This window comes from Lissotriton helveticus, chromosome 5_1 (assembly GCF_964261635.1).
Source record: "Lissotriton helveticus chromosome 5_1, aLisHel1.1, whole genome shotgun sequence".
NCBI classification, from domain to species: Eukaryota; Metazoa; Chordata; class Amphibia; order Caudata; family Salamandridae; genus Lissotriton; species Lissotriton helveticus.
This window is the reverse complement of record NC_136065.1, coordinates 326,310,129-326,330,659: the sequence shown is the minus strand read 5'-3', so window position 1 is coordinate 326,330,659 and position 20,531 is coordinate 326,310,129. Positions and strand designations below refer to the sequence as shown.

The window sequence follows — 20,531 nt, the reverse complement described above, 5'->3', positions numbered from 1 at the left end:
TTTCATGCTCCTTCAGTTCCAAGGTGGTTCCTTCCTTGTAGTTAACTAGTTATCACCTCCTTTGTAGAGTCAGCAACTTATCAATGGTTTGAAACTAAAATTCTGATCACAAATCATTGATAAGCAGCATTCTGAATCACATTTGGAAGGATGTCCTCAATCAGGGGTTTGTTAAAGCGCGACTACTCACCCGTAAGGGTCTCAAGGCGCTAGGGGTGGGGGGGGGTGCGGGTTCCATTCCATCAAGGAGGGGGTCTGTCAAAGAGCCAGGTTTTGAGGTTTCTTGCGAAGATGGGGAGAGATGTTGTCTGTCTGAGGTGGAGCAGAAGGGCGTTCCATGCTTTGGCCGCGAGGAAGGAGAAGGAGCGGCCTCCCGATCTGGTCTTTCTGGTGTGGGGGACCACGACGTAGGAGAGCTGGGCTGATCGTAGGGTCCTTTGGGGTGCGTGGAATTTGAGTCGGCTGTTCAGGTATGCTGGTCCGGTGCCGTGGAGGGCCTTGTGTGCGTGGGTGAGCATCTTAAAGGTGATTCTTGCCTCGATGGGGAGCCACTGGAGTGTGCGCAGGTGCTGGGAGATGTGGCAGTGTTTTGGCAGGTTGAGGACCAGTCTTGCGGCGGCGTTCTGGATGTTCTGTAGCTTGCGGATGAGGTTTTTGTTTATTCCGGCGTAGAGTGCGTTGCCGTAGTCGAGTCTGCTGGTGACCAGGGCGTGAGTGACTGTCTTTCGGTGTTCGAGGGGGATCCATTTGAAGGTCTTACAAAGGAGGCGGAGGGTGTGGAAGCAGGAAGATGAGACAGAGTTGATCTGGCATTCCATTTTGATCTCGGAGTCCAGGATGATTCCCAGGTTGCGTGCGTGGTCTGTGGGGGTTGGCGGGTTTCCGAGGGCGGTGGGCCACCAGGTGTCGCTCCAGGCGTCGGGGTTTGGGCCCATGATGAGTACTTCTGTTTCGTTAGTGTTTAGTTGTAGGCAGCTGTTTTTCATCCATTTGGCAACGGCTTCCATGCCTTCTCGAAAGTTGCGTCTGGCGGTGTTGGGCTCGTTGGATAGGGAGAGGATGAGCTGGGTGTCGTCTGCGTATGACACGATGTTGAGTCCGTAGGTTCTGACGATGGGGGCAAGTGGAGCCATGTAGACGTTGAAGAGCGTCGGGCTGAGGGAGGAGCCCTGGGGAACTCCGCAGGTGGTAAGTGTAGGGTCCGAGAGGAAAGGGGGGAGTCTGACCCGCTGCGTCCCGCTGGAGAGGAAGGAGCAGATCTAGTCGAGGGCCTTGTCCTGGATTCCTGCGTCGTGGAGTCTGCGTATTAGGGTGCGGTGGGAGACTGTGTCGAACGCCGCTGATAGGTCGAGGAGGATGAGGGCTACTGTTTCTCCTTTGTCCAGTAGGGTGCGGATGTCGTCTGTTGCGGCGAGGAGGGCGGTTTCCGTACTGTGTTTTTTTCTGAAGCCGGATTGGGAGGAGTCGAGGATGTTGTGTTCTTCAATGAATGTGGCGAGTTGGCTGTTGATGGCTTTCTCGATGACTTTCGCTGGGAACGGGAGCAGGGAGATGGGTCTGTAGTTTTTGAGGTCGGTGGGGTCCGCTGAGGGTTTCTTTAGGAGGGGGTTCACCTCGGCGTGTTTCCAGTCATCGGGGAACGAGGCGGTTGCCAGGGAGCGGTTGATGGTGTGGCGGAGCATGGGTGCGATGGTGTCGGTGGCTTTGTTGAAGATGTGGTGGGGGCAGGGGTCCGTGGGGGCCCCAGAGTGGATTGACTTCATTGTCTTCAGTGTGTCTTCGGTGGTGAGGGCTGTCCAGTCATCAATCGCTGGTGTCCGGGTGTCGGGGGTGGTTGGTGAGGGTTCAGTGTGTTGGTTGTCTTCGTCGAAGTTGTCGTAGATGCTCTTGATTTTGTGGTGGAAAAAGGTGCTGAGTTTGTTGCAGAGGTCTTGTGAGGGAGGGATGTCGGTAGACTCTCTGGTGGGTTGGGCGAACTCCTTGATGATGCTGAAGAGTTCCTTGCTGTTGTGTGTGTGGGTGGAGATTCTGTCTTCAATCGCTTTTTTCCTCGTTTCTCTGATGAGTTGATGGTGGGCGTTGGTGGCGGCTCTGAAGTTGTTGTGGGCTTCTGTGGATTTGGTGTTTCTCCAGGCCTTTTCGAAGCGGTGGCATGTGCGCCTGGATTCTCGAAGTTCGGTGGTAAACCATCTGGCTTTCTTGGCACGGGTATTGTTGTTTTTCTTGAGGGGGGCTATGGTGTTGGTGCTGTCCGAGATCCATCTACGCAGGGTTCGGGCTGCGGTGTTGGGGTCGTCGTTTTCCGCGATGGTTGGGGTGGAGTTGTTGAGTGAGGAGGTGAGCTGGTCGTCGGTGATTTTGGTCCAGTTTCTTTGTGGAAGCAGGTGCTGGTGTCTGTGGATGGTGGGTGTTCTGAAGGTGAAGTGGACGCAAAGATGGTCGGTCCATGGGAGTTCGGTGGTGTGGCTGAAGGTGATGCAGTTTCCTGTAGTGAAGAGGGGGTCGAGGGTGTGTCCTGCTGAGTGCGTGGGCTCGGTCACGATCTGGCGGAGTCCAATGTTGTGGAGGTTGTCCAGGAGGCATGTGGTGTTGGGGTCCAGTTGATTGTCGAGGTGGAAGTTGAGGTCTCCCAGCAGGGTGTAGTTGGTGGATGCGATGGCCTGCGGGGAGATAATGTCCGTGATGGAGTTGGCGAAGGGTCCCCGGAGTCCAGGGGGTCGGTAGATGAGGGTTCCTCGGAGGGCGGCGGTGGGGCTGGCCAGTATCTTGAAGTGAAGGTGTTCCATCAGTTCTGTGGACTCGTCAGGGAGTGTGCTCAGGCGGAGGCTGGATTTGTGGACGATGGCGATTCCTCCTCCTGGGTGGGTGGGGCGGTCCTTCCTGGAGATCTTGTATCCTTGGGGGATGGCGATGGCGATGTCCGGTCCCGAGGTGGGGTTGGTCCAGGTTTCGGTGAAGAATGCTACGTCCGGGGTGGTGCTGTCGAGGAGGCATGTTATAAGCATGCTCTTTCCAAATTGCGACTCATTTCTAAACCCATATTGGGTTTCAGTTCGCATTTACCGTATTGCAAAATGGGTTTAGAACATACGAAAAAGACACATAATGGTTGCAAACCCTGTGATTTACTGAATCTGCATGGTTTGTAACCACTAAATTACTTTGTACATCCGGACCAATGTACATACAATTATCCTTTCTTGTGGCAATAGCACTCTTGTGATGCAATTTAAGTACACTAATTATTCAGTAATGCTAAAGGGGACAGCAGTCCCTACAAAGGTTCTCAGGTTCATGCGTGACTAGCTACTCTAGTCCGGGTTTTTTTCTTTGAATCCAGAGACTTGTAGTCTTGTTTATTCCATTATAAAACAAAGCTACACGTCCCAGAATTCATAGAAAAAAACATGGACTTGGGCAGCTCAAAGTGTATGGATTTGTGAAACTGGGCAAACATAAGACAAGCATTTTTACCACTGAAGTTAAAAAATATGCAATTCATAAAATGTAGAAAAATCAGGTTTGCTTGTGTTATGAAGTTATGATTCATCATGAGGGTTGCATTATGAAATAAATGAGCACTTATGTGCCTGTGAAAGGACACTGGAAGCAATTCTGCAGTGACAGAGCTAACCCCTTACCCATGTAAAGCTCTGTGCTATACTAGTCTGTACATTAAAAATAAGGAAATATCGCACTGTGCAACTTGGAGCTAAAACAATGGCCAGAGAAGTAGAAACAAACTCCAGTCTGTAATTCTTAGTGAGGCAAAGCTCTAAACAAGCAGCAACACGATGTATTCTCCTGTTTCCTTCCTCCCTCTCCCACGCGTTCTCTTTCCCTCTTCCGCATGCCCTTCACTATCCCACTCACATTCTTGTTCTTCTTGGTGCTTTTAGAGCAGCCAACATGACAGAACACAATGTTTCCTCTTTCTCTTTCTCCTATTCCCTCCTTCCCTCTTCTATTTCCAGCATTACTTAGAAACAGCTTTGCAACATCATAAATGCTATGCAGGCCAACATCATAGAATTTTGTTCGCTTCTTCTGTCCCACTGCATGCACTTTCCTATCCCGCCTGATCCTCTATTCCGTCCCTCCCATGTGCCTCTTTTGCCCTCTTTCTTGATCCTGTTTCCTCGCAGTGGCGTACAATGTACAGCTTAGAAACATAATACTTAAATTCACACTGCTATACAAGGAGCACACTTAACAAGAGCAAGCATGGGCTGAGTTCTCTCTTACTTGTGTTTCTCTAGATTCGAGTGTGGGAACCGAGCATAAAGTGATCAACGTCATCATTCCGGAGCACCGCAGCCACTTCTTCCAACAGCTGGGCTACATCCTGGCAACGCTTCTCCTCTTCATCCTTCTCCTCACCATCGTAGTCCTCGTCACCCGGAAACGACAGAAGAGAGGTGAGAACAGATGCGCTTGCAGCCTCATCTGGAAGCCCTGTCATCATTGGGTTTCACTGATGCTGGCCATCACCAAAATTGTCTTTCTCCGGCTCGCTCTGGCTTGGTGTAGTATGAGGGCAATTGTACCACAGTTTACCCTGGGGGTTCTGTAGGGGGACACTATCTGCTGAGGCTTCTATCAAGTGATACACCCTACTGGGCATCCTATAGTGGGCATAGACAGCTGGGACTTCTGTGTGGTGGCCCTCCAAGCAGCGGCTATTGTAGCGGGACAGACTCTGCTTAGCTACCTGTAGAGTGGCACTCGCAGCTGGCACTTATGTTGTGTGGCACTTACTTTAAGGTCTCCTGTACTGTGTGTGTCTCTTCTCTTCAGGGCTTTCTACAGAGTTGCACTCCCAGCTAGCACCTATGCAGTGTGGCACTCACTTCAAGGTCTCCTGTACTGTGGCTGTCTCTTCTCTTCAGGGCTTTCTACAGAGTGGCACCCCCAGCCAGCGCCTATGTAGTGTGGCACTCAGCTCAAGGTCTCCTGTACTGTGGCTGTCTCTTCTCTTCAGGGCTCTCTACAGAGTGGCACTCCCAGCTAGCACCTATGTTGTGTGGCACTCACGTCAAGGTCTCCTGTACTGTGGCTGTCTCTTCTTCTCAGGGCTCTCTACAGAGTGCACCCCCAGCCAGCACCTAGGTAGTGTGGCACTCACTTCAAGGTCTTCTGTACTGCGGCTGTCTTTTCTTTTCAGGGCTTTCTACAGGATGGCACTCCGAATTAACACATATGTAGTGTGGCACTCACTTAAATGCCTCCTGTACTGTGGCTGTCTCTTCTCTTCATGGCTTTCTACAGAGTGGCACTCCCAGCTGGCACTTATGTAGTGTGGCACTCACTTCAAGGTCTTCTGTACTGTGGCTGTCTTTTCTCTTCAGGGCTTTCTACAGAATGGCCCTCCCAGATAGCACCTATGAAGTGTGGCACTCACTTCAAGGCCTCCTGTTCTATGGCTGTCTCGTCTCTTCAGGGCTTTCTACAGAGTGGCACTCCCAGATAGCACCTATGTAGTGTGGCACTCACTTCAAGGCCTCCTGTTCTATGGCTGTCTCGTCTCTTCAGGGCTTTCTACAGAGTGGCACTCCCAGATAGCACCTATGTAGTGTGCCACTCATTTCAATGTCTCCTGTACTGTGACTGTCTCTTCTCTTCGGGGCTTTCTTCACAGTGGCACTCTCAGCTGAGGCTCCTGTAGTGTGGCACTCTCAGCTAGGACCTGTGTAGTGTGACACTCTTGCTGAGACTTCTGTAGTATTGCGCTCTCTGCTGACACTACTGTGGTGTGACCCTCTCATCTGTGGATTCTGTAATGTTTCACTCTCAGCTGGGGCTTTACTAGCCTGGCATTTCAATCAGTCACCTATCTGAGCCTACGAACCATCTGTGTCACTTTACATATGTCTTCATGTTTCGTTCATTCTCTCATTCTTGACTTCCTCGTTCTGCGGAACGTGTCGCTGGACCGTCTCGCGATAGGACCACCCTTCAGTCTTTAACATGCTTGTGTTTTTATGACTGGTTACCATCTCAATCACTATGTTGCTTTCTCTCTTCCAGACACATTACTCTCACACATTCTGCCTTCCATGTAGCTTACTTGTTCTGCCTACTCTTCCATCTCTCTTCTGATTATCACTACATTATCTCTACTCTCATTCTTGGGCTCTGTACTAAATATTTGATCGAGCAACAGATAGAGGACAATGAAGAAGTGCAGTTTGGGGGTACCAACTATTTGGAGGAGCAGCAGCAGTGGGATGTGGGACAACACAACTTGTAAGCAGTGAATGTTGATGGGCTGATTAAGAAGTAATCCATAGGGAAATAAGCTAGTAGTCCCTGTCAAGGGTCATCGTTATCAATGGTGGAGCAAGAGCAGTGGCACCACGGGTCAGGAATCTGAAGGGATGGTGATCAGGGTGCGAGGGGCCATATGCTTGTTTGCATGAGGGCCTGCTGCACCTTCATTACACTACTGCCCAGGGTACTTGGTGACTTTAAAGCTAATGCTTCTATATCTGCAGGTTACTGCATTGGCGTAACAAAACTTGAGGGGACCTCCGAGCATGGTTTGTGGAGGCCCACCCCCTCTGACTCAATCGGGAGCTCTACAGCCAGAATACTGTGCTGAGGCCCCCCCACCCCTGGAATTTTGGGGGGCGCCTGCATCGCAGGGGCTGTGGGGGCCTGTGTTACGCCACTGGGTTACGCCACTGGGTTATTACATAGAGATATCCGCATGGCCACTGGGTAGCCAAGCTTTGGATCCAAATGGCACAGAACATGGACAGATTTTGAAAGGAGATATTTTGAGTGGCTGAGGTTCAGGAAATCACAGCCAGTGCAACATTGACAAGTAAAAAAAAACTGAGGGGTTCTACCAGCTAGGCATGTCCTGGATACAGTGAGGTGGCCACATGCCTTCTTATCACCAAAACACTATGTTTTACTCAGCATACTATTGCAATTTGGAAATTGTGGGGCAGATTTATGTTAACTGGCGCATCCCCAGGGATGCGCCAGTTAACATGCGCCACAGTGCGCCACAGCTGCGCCACCCATGGTGCGCCGCATTTATGATGCGGCGCACCATGGGGCAAAAACGGCACAGATGCGTGACGCATCTGTGCCGTAAAGGTGACGCATTGCTGGAGTTGCGTCGCAAGCGCGACGCAGCTCCAGCAAGGCTCGGGGGTGCCCCATCTCCACAATGCTGCGTCAAGACCTACGCCTGCTTCAAGCAGGCGCAGGCTTTTGACGCAGCATTGGCCTGAAAGTGACTGAGTGAAATCTTATAGATTTCACTCAGCCACTTTTGCGAGGCGCACCTGCCCCGGAACGCCCACCCTGCGCCGGAACGCCCACAAGCGGCGCAGGGCTTTACAACGTGACGCATCTGCCTAGATGCGTCACGTTGTAAATCGTTCGTAGGGATGCGCCACGTTTACGCCGCCTTGCGTGACGCAACAGCGGCATAAACGTGGCGCAAGTGCGTCATAAATCTGCCCCTGTATTCTTGGATAGAGCCAATTCGACTAGACTGACAGATTGGGCTGCTCATGGATGAACCTGTGGGGTCCCGGTGACGTGGTTCTATCTTGCCAGCCTACTGCACACAGAACACTCCCCAAGTTAGATCCCCACAGCTAAACCCACAGATGAGGCAACTTTTCATTGAGGGGATTTCCTTTGACTAATTGTAATCTTTGTATTTCCCATCTAGGGGTTGGCTATAGTGTGAAGAAATCAGATGAGTAAGTAAAAGTTATTGCCTTTCATGTATTCCTTATTTACTTTTTTTATTTTTATAAATTAATTCATAATGATACAGTACAATGACAATAGTAAATTGCATAGATTGTCCACATAAGAAAGAGTCACTGAAAACAACTATTGGGAGATCACTAAGATGCGCACTCTAAGAATCATTTACTCATTATTTATGAAGTCATTTGTTATGCTGTAAGTCACTATGCAGTTGCCTCAGAGCGCTAACATAAGACTGTGTTTTGCATTGGTGGCTCACCGAGGAAGTGCTGCGGGCAGTGGGGTGGGGCGAAGAGGGGGGTACTGGAGTCCGACATATGACGGACAGGAGTAAGGTAAGTAATTAAATAAATAAAACAAATTACTTTGCGCGCGCTGCATCGCCGAGTTAGCGATGCAGCGCGCAAGGTAAATTGTATAATATTAACTGATACCCAGTTTATGTCTTTCTGCTTTGGAACTCAAGATGATCTTGCTCGGATATATAGTTTCAAAATATAAAGAAAAAACGAAAAGGAGACAAGGAAGTACACAATATCAGGGTGTATGACTAAATGAAAAGCAACTTTTATTAAAAAGTAGAACCCTCACTCATCAACATAGTTGATGACATGCTTCATCATAGGGTTCCACCAAGGAGACAAAATGTCTCCTTGGTGTGCTGTCACGCCTGATTTACAGCGGAGCTGGTATGTAGAGGACGTGTAGGAAGGTGCTCAGAGAAATAAGTGGATTAAAAGATGGCGGACTGAACCCCAAAACAACTTTAATGAAGAGTCAGACCACGATCGTTAAAAACAAGTGATTCGGACACTACTGGCTATACATTTGAGCCAAATGTATTCTGTGGAATGTATAGGTCGACATGTTTCTGCTTTTAATCGCTAGCTCAGCAAAGCTTTCATCAGGACCAGAATAAAGAATAAAAATAATAAAAACTCCCCAGGCGGTATACTCACCCTAAGGTGTACCCTAACCTTGGGGATGTCTGTGCATGTAGAGGTAAACTCACGGTTTTTACCCGATGTAGGTAGTCTCAGAATTTCCAAGGCCTACAGTTCTGAAAGAAAAAACTTATATTCAAACAGACATCAGAGAACAACATTGGTGACATTGTTGTGAGCACGTAAAATTTGACAAATGTATCACAGCCAAATAACCAAACACCCCTGTGTACTTCCTTAATTTTGTATAGGGTATAATGATGGTTTCAGCAAGAAGATCATCTCTGAAAAAAAAGAAACCACTCCGGGTATTCAATGGACCAGCCTTTAGAAATCCATCATTAATGTAGTGGAATTAACTTTTACCCACAACATTTAAAACCCCGGTATATCATTGTTGTAACTAGTTTATCCAACATTATACCTGGGTATTTTTGGTTTGCCTCCTTTCTACGAGGATACCAAAAAATGCATTTTTGGGTACGTTTTTCCAAACTTATTGCTCCTTCTTCCCAAAAATAGGAAAGGAAGGGACCCCCGTCAAAATGAAATAAAAGATTGTGGCACCAAAGTGCTGCACTTACTTGAACTGTTGTATTATAGTACTACATGGGCACTGCTGCAGGGGATCTCTTCACGGCAAGGATGTTCTACCAAGTGAAGAGAAATCGAATTACAATCCCCGCAATCGTTATTAATGTTACGATAATTATCCCTGTAATGGCTTGTAATTATAAAGGCAGAAATAGAAGGAAAAGGCTTACTTCGTCCTTGGCGGGTCCCCACAGGCAACCTACTGACTGCACTTCCGCGGCCCGAACAATGGTACTGGGGTCTAACGCGGATGTCTGTTTGAATATAAGTTTTTTCTTTCAGAACTGTAGGCCTTGGAAATTCTGAGACTACCTACATCGGGTAAAACCGTGAGTTTACCTCTACGTGCACAGACATCCCCAAGGTTAGGGTACGCCTTAGGGTGCGTATACCGCCTGGGGAGTTTTTATTATTTTTATTCTTTATTCTGGTCCTGATGAAAGCTTTGCTGAGCTAGCGATTAAAAGCAGAAATATGTCGACCTATACATTCCACAGGATACATTTGGCTCAAATGTATAGCCAGTAGTGTCTGAATCACTTGTTTCTAACGATCGTGGTCTGACTCTTCATTAAAGTTGTTTTGGAGTTCAGTCCGCCATCTTTTAATCCACTTATTTCTCTGAGCACCTTCCTACGCGTCCTCTACATACCAGCTCCGCTGTAATTCAGGCGTGGCAGCACACCAAGGAGACATTTTGTCTCCTTGGTGGACCCTATGATGAAGCATGTCATCAACTATGTTGTTGAGTGAGGGTTCTACTTTTTAATAAAAGTTGCTTTTCATTTAGTCATACACCCTGATATTGTGTACTTCCTTTTCTCCTTTTCGTTTTTTCTTTATATTTTGAAACTATATATCCGAGCAAGATCATCTTGGGTTGGTTTCTTTTATATCTCTCGTCACTCCTTTGTTGTTCTTGAGTTATTAATTGGGGAATAGGAGTGTCCTTTATCCCTACCTCTCTTGTTGTTTGAGTATTCCTGCTTTGAAAGACATTTAGGGGGTGTGATAAATTTGCATAATTTACATTTGAGTATTTATGTGAAATTTCAGTTAAATTAATCAAAATTAGGCGTCATTATGTGAAATACAAAATCAGCATTTGGCGCTATATTTTAGCCCGAAATACATCCTCACATCCATTTGCACATGAAGATGTATTGTCCGCAAAAAAAAAGTACAAACCGCATAATCAGTAACTTTTCGCATTCTGGCCATTCATTCTGTTCCTGTGTATTTAAGCAAGATGTTGCCAGGAAAATTGCGTAATTACGTGGCATAATTGTTTAATTTTGGAAAATTTGCACAACTAGCTCAACATGCTATACAGGAGCAGTGGCGGCTCGCCGTGGGAGTTCTGCGGGGTGGTGAGGCATGGCGGGGGAGGGGCAGGTTGGGGGGTAGTAGTACCAGACATACAACGGGCAGGAGTAAGGTAAGTAATTAAATAAATAAAACAGTTTACCTTACGCGCGCTGCATTGCCGAGTAAGGTAAATTGTTTTATTTATTTAATTACTTACCTTATTCCTGTCCGTCGTATGTCGGAATCTACTACCCCCCACCCTGCCCCTCCCCCGCCCCGCCCCACCGCCCCATAGTACTCCCACGGCGAGCACCACTTTACAGGAGTGATCCCTACTGCTGAAATTTAAACCCAGCTGACTCCTTACCACATTTCCACACATTGTACACCCCTTCTCAATAATGAGCACAAATCAAGGACAGGTAAATAAAATAAAAAATGGATGGCAAAATTATATATCAAAGGCCTAGAAAGTCCAAGCATGCCATAAAGAAAACTGACACCCAATCTGTAACCTTTCTTCCAAAAGAACGCACATGGAATCCAGTCTACATCCATCTTAAACCATGTTATGAATGAAAACTCATTGTGATGGAGTGAATATCAAAACTGTCTGAACAAAGATTTAGGAATGAGGCTGTCTAGTAAGGGTGGTGTAGTAGCCAAGCGTACTGGCCATGGATGACATCCTATTAAAAGTACAGAAAGTTGTACTATGGGATAAATATGTGCAATAGTATGTGTTAATAGCTTTCCTAGAGCTTCAAGTTCTGCACAACTGTCTAATATAGCAGTTGGCAGGCTATCAAAGTACATTCCAAAGACTATAGCTCCGGATAAGGAAAGCATAGACAATGCCTAGAAACACCAACTGTCTGATCCCCCCCCCAAGGGTAACGACCTTAACAGCGCGGTCAAAACACTGCAATACATTTACATTGCTGCTTTTACAATGCAAGTCGTTATCACGACTTGCACTGGAGGGCGCTCTAGACTAAGGAATAGTGTGATTTACTATTCCTACACCTTCCCTATTGTACGTAGGCTGGAGTTGGAATAAAAAATCATACTATTCCTAAGGCCAGCCCCCTACAGCACAAGTCGTTGTAACAACTTGCATTGTATAAGCAGCGATGTAATGTACCGCGATCTAAATGATCGCGTTGTAACATCATACATCCGATCCCAAGCCTCAGTTTTGCAATACCATGCAGCCCAGAGGGTTTTACCCCAGCCCTTAGTCTTTGCATACCTAAGAACTATTGTTTCCAGTGTCAGTATTTCAACTCTTATGCCCTTGTATTTTCTGATCCCAGGCTTGAATACCCTCTTACCAAGGGGCTCTCATATGCTTACATAGGCCCTTGAATGTTCTAATTCCAAGCTTGAAGATTCCCACACTAAGGGGCTCTCATGTTCTGAATCTAAGCCTTAATGTTACCATATCCTGAGTTTACTCATCTGCCCCTTGGATTCTACATCACATGGTAGAAACATTGAAATAAATCAATATTTACAGTACATAGATTCACTCTTGTTTACTGAGAACTTGGAAGCTACTTAAGGGATTTGAAAAACTTCACTAAGGAGACAACCATATTGTTTATCTGTAGGAAGATACTGCATCACCCTTAGTCAGCAGTAGGCTTACTTTGATAGGAAACATCTTCACTGTACATAATGAAACAGCATGCTTGCTTGGAAGTGCAGGGAATGGGTGCCAAAAGGATTTGAAAAGTGATTTAATCTGCTGCCCTAAATCTGTTTTTCTGTCCTTTCAGAAGAGAATTCCATCTTAACATGCCTGCTGCTGATGAATCGGAGCTGACCCCATGCAAAAGTGAGGAGATCCGGCTTGGTATGTCAATCTTCTCCAGTGTTCTACTCAATGAATGCTTCATATCTGTAGCTAAGTACTATAAGGCCTGGAAACCCCACAGTTGTTTATGTAAACGTGGCACTACATCCCTTATCAGATGAGTAGTTCACACTAGTAAAGTACAATTACAATTAGTGTAGCCTTCTTTCTCGAACTGAAAAGAAGGGGGCAAAAGTCTCACTAAAGTGACCTGAATCGCTAATTAGTGGAGTCAATTTGTAGCTGTGACAAGAGATGCTTAAAGAGGCTCAAATAGAGGGACATCTTGTAGTGTAAACATGGGCCACTCTATTTAGTGGTCATTGAAATCCTAAAAGTGTGAGTGAGGCAAAGTAACATTTTCTTCAAAAGATCAAACTGGTGAAATAGTTTGAAGAGACTGCAACAATTAAAGATTCGATGGTAAGAGCTGTGTCCAAATAGAGCACATACTTCCTATAGGGCAGATTCTAGACTCCAAAAAATACAAAGATTCCTGGTGAAATCAACTCACTCACTGGTTTACAAGACCCCACAGTACCTATCAACCTAGGTACAGTTAAATGTTAAACTATAGCAGCATCATGGCCAAAATGGGTGCTTTGTTAAAGACACCTTTTTCTATTACATCTCCAGGTAGGAGATCATTGCATTTAATGATGCTCCAAACATAGATGTGGCTTAACTTAAAGTTGCCAAGTTTGTTTGTCTGTTGGATGCCTAAAGTGTTAATGATGTTTTTTAAGGATGAACGAGATTTTCATCTTTTGCATGCAACAAATGTACTCTCCCGCCTCTGAAACATGCTGCGACATGAGACACCCGACTATCAGGCGACAATATGAAGACCACTGTAAATTCCCCCACTCTGATTTTGTGTGCAGGCTGCTATGAAGTGAGCCTATGTGGGTATACTGGTTTGATTACGTGGGTAAACACTTTGATGGTATGCTATGTTATGGAGTTTATAAAGGGCGCAACTACTGGAAAGGTCCTGGCGCTAGAGAACTGAGCACATACAGATTTTGTGTGCAGGCTGCTATGAAGTGAGCCTATGTGGGTATACTGGTTTGATTACGTGGGTAAACACTTTGATGGTATGCTATGTTATGGAGTTTATAAAGGGCGCAACTACTGGAAAGGTCCTGGCGCTAGAGAACTGAGCACATACAGGCACATGCATCAAGGTAGGCTTTTGCGATTCCTTAATTGCGATTTTTAAGGAATCGCAATTAAGGAATCGCTAAAGTCTATGCATGTAGGAATCGCTTAAAAATTGCGATTTCTAAACATTCCTTAATTGCAACTCGCAAATTGCGAGTCGCAATTAAGGAATGCCTTCCCATTCATTCCTATGGGCCTACAGGCCCATAGGAATGAATGTGAAGACATTCTCAATTTGCGAATCTCAATTAGAGAATCGCAAATTGAGAATGCGATTTCAAGGGTGCCAGGTCTGTGCACATATGTTGCGCACACACATGCCCTAAGGGCATGTGTGTGCACAACATGAAACTTTGAAAAATGCACAAACGTGCATTTTTAAAAAATGTTGCAAATTACCATGAAGTTCAACTTCATGGTAATTTGCTCCCCCTATTAGCGAATTCGCAGATTTTTTTGCTTTAATGCATTGCATTTAAGGAATCTCAATTTGCGATTTCTTAAATGCAATCGCAATTTGAGAACTCGCAATTAATTGCGAATTCTTAAATTGCGAGGGCTTTGACCCTTGATGCATCTCAAAAGCAAATTTTGCTATCGCAAACGGCCGATTTTTGCGAATCGCATCGTTTGCGATCACAAAAAGCTTTGATGCATGTGCCTGAAAGATCCTACTCCCAAGCAGAAGGAACAATCAAAAAGAAAAACAAGAAAAGCCAAGTCAGTGGGTTAGAGCCAGGTCTTTAAGGCTTTGTTAAACTTGATCAGGACCGACGTCCTACGCAGAGAGAGAGGCACAGAATTCCACAATTTAGTGGCAGCCAGAAAAAAATTCTTACCATCCGAGCAAACTTGTTTAACTCTGGGCGAACAAAGGAGGAAATAATCCTGAGAACGACTTGAAACATAAAACTTAACATTTATTGTTCAAATAAATTGGACCAGATCTGATGTGATGCTCCCTTTCCATCCTTTGGCGTACTCGAGTTTTCCCTTTTTTCAGCTTCCGTTTAGACACTCTCGGTTCCTGACAAGGTACCAGGACTGTTCAAGACTTAGGGGTCTATTAGGATGGCAGGCGGACACCCTAGCGGTGATGGGACATGCCGCCAGTGGTGCGGCGGTCCCGCACCAGCAATTAGGATACCACCACCACAGTGGCAGTGGCATCCCCCATCCACAACATTGTGGCGGGCGGTGCTCAGAGCACCGCCCGCCACATGCTGTGGATGCACCTTATGGTGCGCGGTGCCTGCCACGATGTGCATGTAAATGCAGGGGGGTACCATAGGTACCCCAATGTGCACCCCCACCCTTCAACACCCTGGGGGCCCGCAACGGGCCCCCATATTCAGGAACCGCATGCCTTTCTGCCGCCATGGAAAGGCACTTCTGGCCTGTATTGTAATATGGATGGCGGTGTCTTGCAGACACTGCCATCATATTCAGCCCCTTTTCCGCCCAGTTGACTTGTCGATGGGCGAAAAACCGGCCGAGGGTCTTTCCGTCCGCAGACGTCCCCCCGCCATGGTAATATGGCAGGGGAGAAATGGGAGGCGATAGGTAGGTAATGGCGGGCAGATCGCCACCGCCATACGGGCGGTGGCGATCCACCCGCTATTATAATAGACCCTTACATTATACATAGAACCAAATTATACAAAAATTAAAAATGTTGTCAAAGTCATATTACAATTAAGGCCCTCATTTCCCACAGAGTTTAGTCCCAGAAATTCTGCCTGGTGTCCCTGTGTGAAACACACCAGATCTGTTGTAACTATGCAATGTTTGTGATCCCTTGAGGTGGGAGGGGCCTGTGCCTCATAATTACACAAGAGTCCAGCTTTCCCCTTTACTCCTAATTTGATCATTTGCTGTCCATACCATTATTATTAATTATAATGTTTGGGATAAGATTACAGATACGAGTCCTACCTGCACCGTTATTCCTGATATGACGATTTATTTCCCAAACTATTATTATGAACAATAATATTGTACTGCTTAGGGTTCCTGAGGCCAAGTTTGCACTTGGCGCCTCGCTTTTGACCGCGCTGGTCGCGCGCTTGTTTGCTCTTCTATTTTAAAAAAACCTTCGTTTTTTTGTGGATTTTGTTCGTTAATTTTTTAGCCTGCCTCCCTGCTACTAATTCTTTCTGGCCCTTACCTGCACTGTAAATCTGGTGAACACCACCGCTGTTGGGCGGATCCGGGTTACCGGGAGGGTTTGGGCTGAGCGCCATCTTTGTGAGGGGAGTAGTGTGAGCGCCATCTTTGAGCGTCCAGGTCACCTGGGACGCCGAGACAACGCTATTTAAAGCTCGCCTGACCAGCGCAGCGGTGACGCGCAGCGGTGCGCCTTCCCTGCGCCTGAGTCGTGCCAGAGTCCTGCCCGTCTGCGCTCGTCAGCGTTTCGGAGGCGGGCGAGGCGGGACTCTGGCTTTTCGGGTAGGCATTCTAGGATGATTGTCTACAGCGCGGCCGCTTTATGCGCGCTTCGCCCTGTGAGGCGTGATTGTAAATCTCTTTTTCCTGGTGGTCGTCAACTGGGCAAAGGATGTCCTGGTTGTGCTTGGCGTCCTGTACCTCTACCACCTCGTATTTCGTCCATTCCTCCCTTAGAATGTCACTGCGCCTTGTTAAATACCAGATCCCTGGCGCGTCATTCGGTGGAGATCTGGGACCTCCTCGCGCTCTCTAAGATTTCCTGTCTTTTTTTGACAGAGACTTGGTTGGGGGCGGGCTCCGAACCGGACATCGCTAGTGCCCTTCCCCCCAACTTTACCATCTTAAGGAGAGACAGAACGGGAGGCCGAGGTGGCGGAGTGGCCCTAGTTGTCGACAAGTCCCTGGAATGCTCCTCTTTCCCTGTGGACAACATTGCTGGATGTGAAGCCCTGGGCTTTATTCTCCATTTGTCAGCCTCACATACCTGCACAGGGATTCTTGTCTACAGACCTCCAGGGCCTATAGGCTCGTTTTTTGAGGACCTGCAGGCGGCACTGTCAGTACCCCGTATGCGCTCGGCGCACTGTGTGCTGCTGGGCGATTTAAATCTGCATATGGATTCAACAACTGACGCTGAAGCGTCCAAATTACGGGATATTACCGAGATGTTCGGGCTGGCTCCTTTCATCGACAGTCCCACGCATGTCAAAGGGCACACGCTTGATTTAATCTTTTCCACCGTGCCGATTAAGGTGTCCCTCCCTTTACCGGTTCTATGGTCTGATCACTTTTTAATAAATTTTGTTTTATTGGCCGAGTGTCAGACTAGTCATAGAACTCATAAGGATGGGCCTCGTCAATCTAGAGCTTTTCACCTGGTGACAGCTGATATGCTCGCTGACGCACTCTGTTCTCATCCTTGTACTATGACAGGGAACCTAGAAGTCAACCTGCTGCTAGTCCAAGACTGGCTTCTGGCAAGATTTGAGGAGCTTGCCCCTCGGAAGCCGGCTAGGACAGCCCCCTGTCAGGACTCTGCTCCTTGGTTTACCTCCATTTTACGGAAAGCGCGCCAGGACTGTAAAAGGGCGGAAAGGCTCTGGCGGCGCAAGTACGACCCTGAGGAGAAACTGAAGTACAGGGGTGTTATAAAATTATATCACAAACAGATTGCCGAAGCCAAAAAGATCTACTTCGAGCATAGAATAGACCAGGCTGACAATAAGAGCCGGGAACTATTCCGAATTGTGAAAGAATTCGTGGATCCTGTCGCAGGTGCCCGTGTACATTCCCATACGGAGGAGTGGATCAGGCAGCTCGCTGATTTCTTTGTGGCTAAGATCCTAAAGATTCAGGCCTCTGAAAGCTACTGTGGTCTTGGAGAGCGATCTAAAGCCCCTCCCATCTGCTGAGTCTGGGCCCACGCTATCGGCGTTCCCCCCGCTCTCCTGCGAAACCTCACTTGAGCTGCTTTCCCGTCTGAAATCTGGATCCCCCTTGGATGCTTGTCCGGCTAAATGCCTGAGCAATGTGGCGTCAGCTGTAAACAACCTGCTGAACCCCCTGCTCAACATGTCTTTGAGCTCCGGAGTGGTCCCTAGAGAGTGGAAGCATGCTCTTATTCTCCCGCTGATCAAAAAACCTCTGCTTGATCCCTTGCAGCTGGCCAACTATAGACCAATCTCCCTCCTCCCTGCTCTGGCGAAGGTGGCGGAGAAACATGTTCAGCATACTCTTACCACCTTTATTGAGAATAACAAACTGCTGCATGACTCCCAATCTGGTTTCCGTGCCAATTACAGCACGGAGACAGCTCTGGTGGAGGTGACCGACGCCATCAGGGAGACGCTCGATCTTGGGGGAAAGGCTATGTTGGTCTTGCTGGACCTGTCGGCGGCATTCGACACCGTCCCACACGCAGGCCTCCTTTTAAGACTCAAGGAGGTCAGATTGCGGGGGACGGTGTTGGATTGGTTTCAATCCTTCTTAGCCGACCGTCGACAGGTGATCTGGGCTCCACCGTTCTCCGCGGAAATGCCTTCGCTAGAGGTGGGGGTGCCTCAAGGATCTATCCTGAGCCCCACCATTTTTAACATTCATATGGCCCCTTTGGCGAAGGTCGCGGAGGCATTTGGAGCCCGGGTCATTTCATACGCTGACGACACCCAGCTCCTGTTTACCTGCAGGAAGGGAGAGGTTTTTGACGGCGGCAGAATCAGAGACTGTTTGAGCGCAGTCTTTGCATGGTTTCAGCACCAGAGCCTGAAATGCAACTCGGATAAGTCCGAGCTGCTCTTTTTTGGCTGTGCCCCTGACCCTGGCTGGAAGTCGTGGTGGCCCCCTGACATGTTTCCTCCCGTGAAACCTTCCTCCCAAGTAAAAAATCTGGGAGTTGTGTTTGACGACAGTCTCTCTTTTCGTCCACACATTACGGGTTTAGCGGGGAAATGCTTTGGCATTCTTAAAATGGTGAGGAAATTTCTCCCATTGCTCTCCCTACAATACCGCAAGAATGTTGTTCAAGCGCTTGTGGGATCGCGTTTAGATTATGCTAACGCACTCTTTGCCGGACTGCCTAAATATCTGGTGTCCAGATTACAAACTGTCCAGAATTCAGCGGCCAGAGCAATTTTTGGCCTTCCACGGAGAGTCAGCGCCTCTCTGCTGCGTGGCAGGCTGCATTGGCTATCAATGCCTTGCAGAATCAGGTTTAAAATCCTCACGCTGTCGTTTAAAGCCCTCCACTTTGCGGGCCCGGCCTACCTCAGGAAGCGTATTGCTTTCTACGTTCCCCGGAGGAAATTGAGATCTGCCGACTTGGCTAAAGTGGAGGTGCCAGTGATCAAACGAGTGCGGATGGGAGGCCGGTCTTTCCAGTTCATGGCAGCCCGTTTCTGGAATGAGCTCCCTCTCTCACTTCGCAAGGCTAACAATCTTCTGGCCTTCAGTAAGGAGCTGAAGACCGTCCTTTTCTCTGCATAACCTGTGCGTCTTTAGTGTATCCGCTTCAGGGTTTTCTTGGTTATGTTCAGGCCTCTTTGCTAAAGCGCCGGGACACCCGTCCTGGGTAGCCGTGCGCTCAAAAAGTGCAGCATTAACATAACATAACATAACATACTGGTAGTAACATTATGGCCAGGGTACCTTTTTTGATATTTTCAACTAGCCAAACTTAGTAGGGTCAGAGTTGATTTGCATATAGCCAGTGTCTAACCCAGGGTGGTGTGGAGTGCAAAAAAACGATGGATTTAGGCCCAGATCCTTGTACTGGGGTGAATGTATGACATTGTTCTACATTCTGTCCATCACCTGTGTTTTTTGTAATTTCACATCGAGTGTGCTGGGGATGCTCAGACGTGAGTCCCAGGCTCTCCACACCACTGGAGTCAAGCTATCCAGGCTGAAGAAGGCTGATAGCCAGAAACCGGTCCTTGGATGCTTGATTCCGGTCTGGGAAAGACATGGCTTGGTAGTTCGGACTGGACTGTTCCCATGAGGCACAGGGTCAGAGCTGATGTGCATATAGCCAGTGTCTAACCCAGGGTGGTGTGGAGTGCAAAAAAACGATGGATTTAGGCCCAGATCCTTGTACTGGGGTGAATGTATGACATTGTTCTACATTCTGTCCATCACCTGTGTTTTTTGTAATTTCACCCCGAGTGTGCTGGGGATGCTCAGACGTGAGTCCCAGGCTCTCCACACCACTGGAGTCAAGCTATCCAGGCTGAAGAAGGCTGATAGCCAGAAACCGGTCCTTGGATGCTTGATTCCGGTCTGGGAAAGACATGGCTTGGTAGTTCGGACAGGACTGTTCCCATGAGGCACAGGGTCAGAGCTGATTTGCATATAGCCAGTGTCTAACCCAGGGTGGTGTGGAGTGCAAAAAAACGATGGATTTAGGCCCAGATTCTTGTACTGGGGTGAATGTATGACATTGTTCTACATTCTGTCCATCACCTGTGTTTTTTGTAATTAATAGTAATGAAGGCACAATTCACCTACGAGTCCTGTTTCTACATTTCCTCTCGATATAATATTTTATTGATCAAGGCGTTCGTATTAACATTATAGGGGTTCTGGTACAGATAGCAGTATTTCTTCCATGTTTGTTCCCGATTTGAAGACAAATTGTTCAAATCATTTGTATAAATGGTTATGGGGAGGGCTTGAAGGCCTCGGATTATGGCCAAGGGTCTTGTCCAAATGATTAGTACAGATAGTAATGTTGTTCATGTTTCTTCCCAATTAGTTACTAGCATGATCCTTAGTAAAATGAACGCTGTGTGTAACATTAAGGAGCCCTTTTTTAGTGGCTAACTCATACAAATAATATTAATTGATTTACTGCCTAAATGTTTAGTCAATGTATGTGCTGTGATTAAACTGCCTGTCAGTGATAGTAATGATGACGTCACCTTTTGGTTAGAAGTCCTCCTTCTGTGTTTCTTTTCGATGTGACGACAACCCTGACCATCTAA

At 47.4% G+C, this 20,531-nt stretch overlaps 1 protein-coding gene across 1 annotated transcript in view; it reads left to right on the top strand.

Annotated features, from left to right (window-relative positions):
- The window catches only part of MXRA8 (matrix remodeling associated 8), a 151,185-nt gene that overhangs the window by 115,600 nt on the left and 15,054 nt on the right, over positions 1 to 20,531 (top strand). The window contains exons 5-7 of the mRNA XM_078642394.1: positions 4,260 to 4,418; positions 7,694 to 7,724; positions 12,365 to 12,441. Of these exons, the coding sequence (XP_078498520.1) occupies positions 4,260 to 4,418; positions 7,694 to 7,724; positions 12,365 to 12,441 (267 nt within the window). The remainder of the gene's footprint in view (positions 1 to 4,259; positions 4,419 to 7,693; positions 7,725 to 12,364; positions 12,442 to 20,531) is intronic.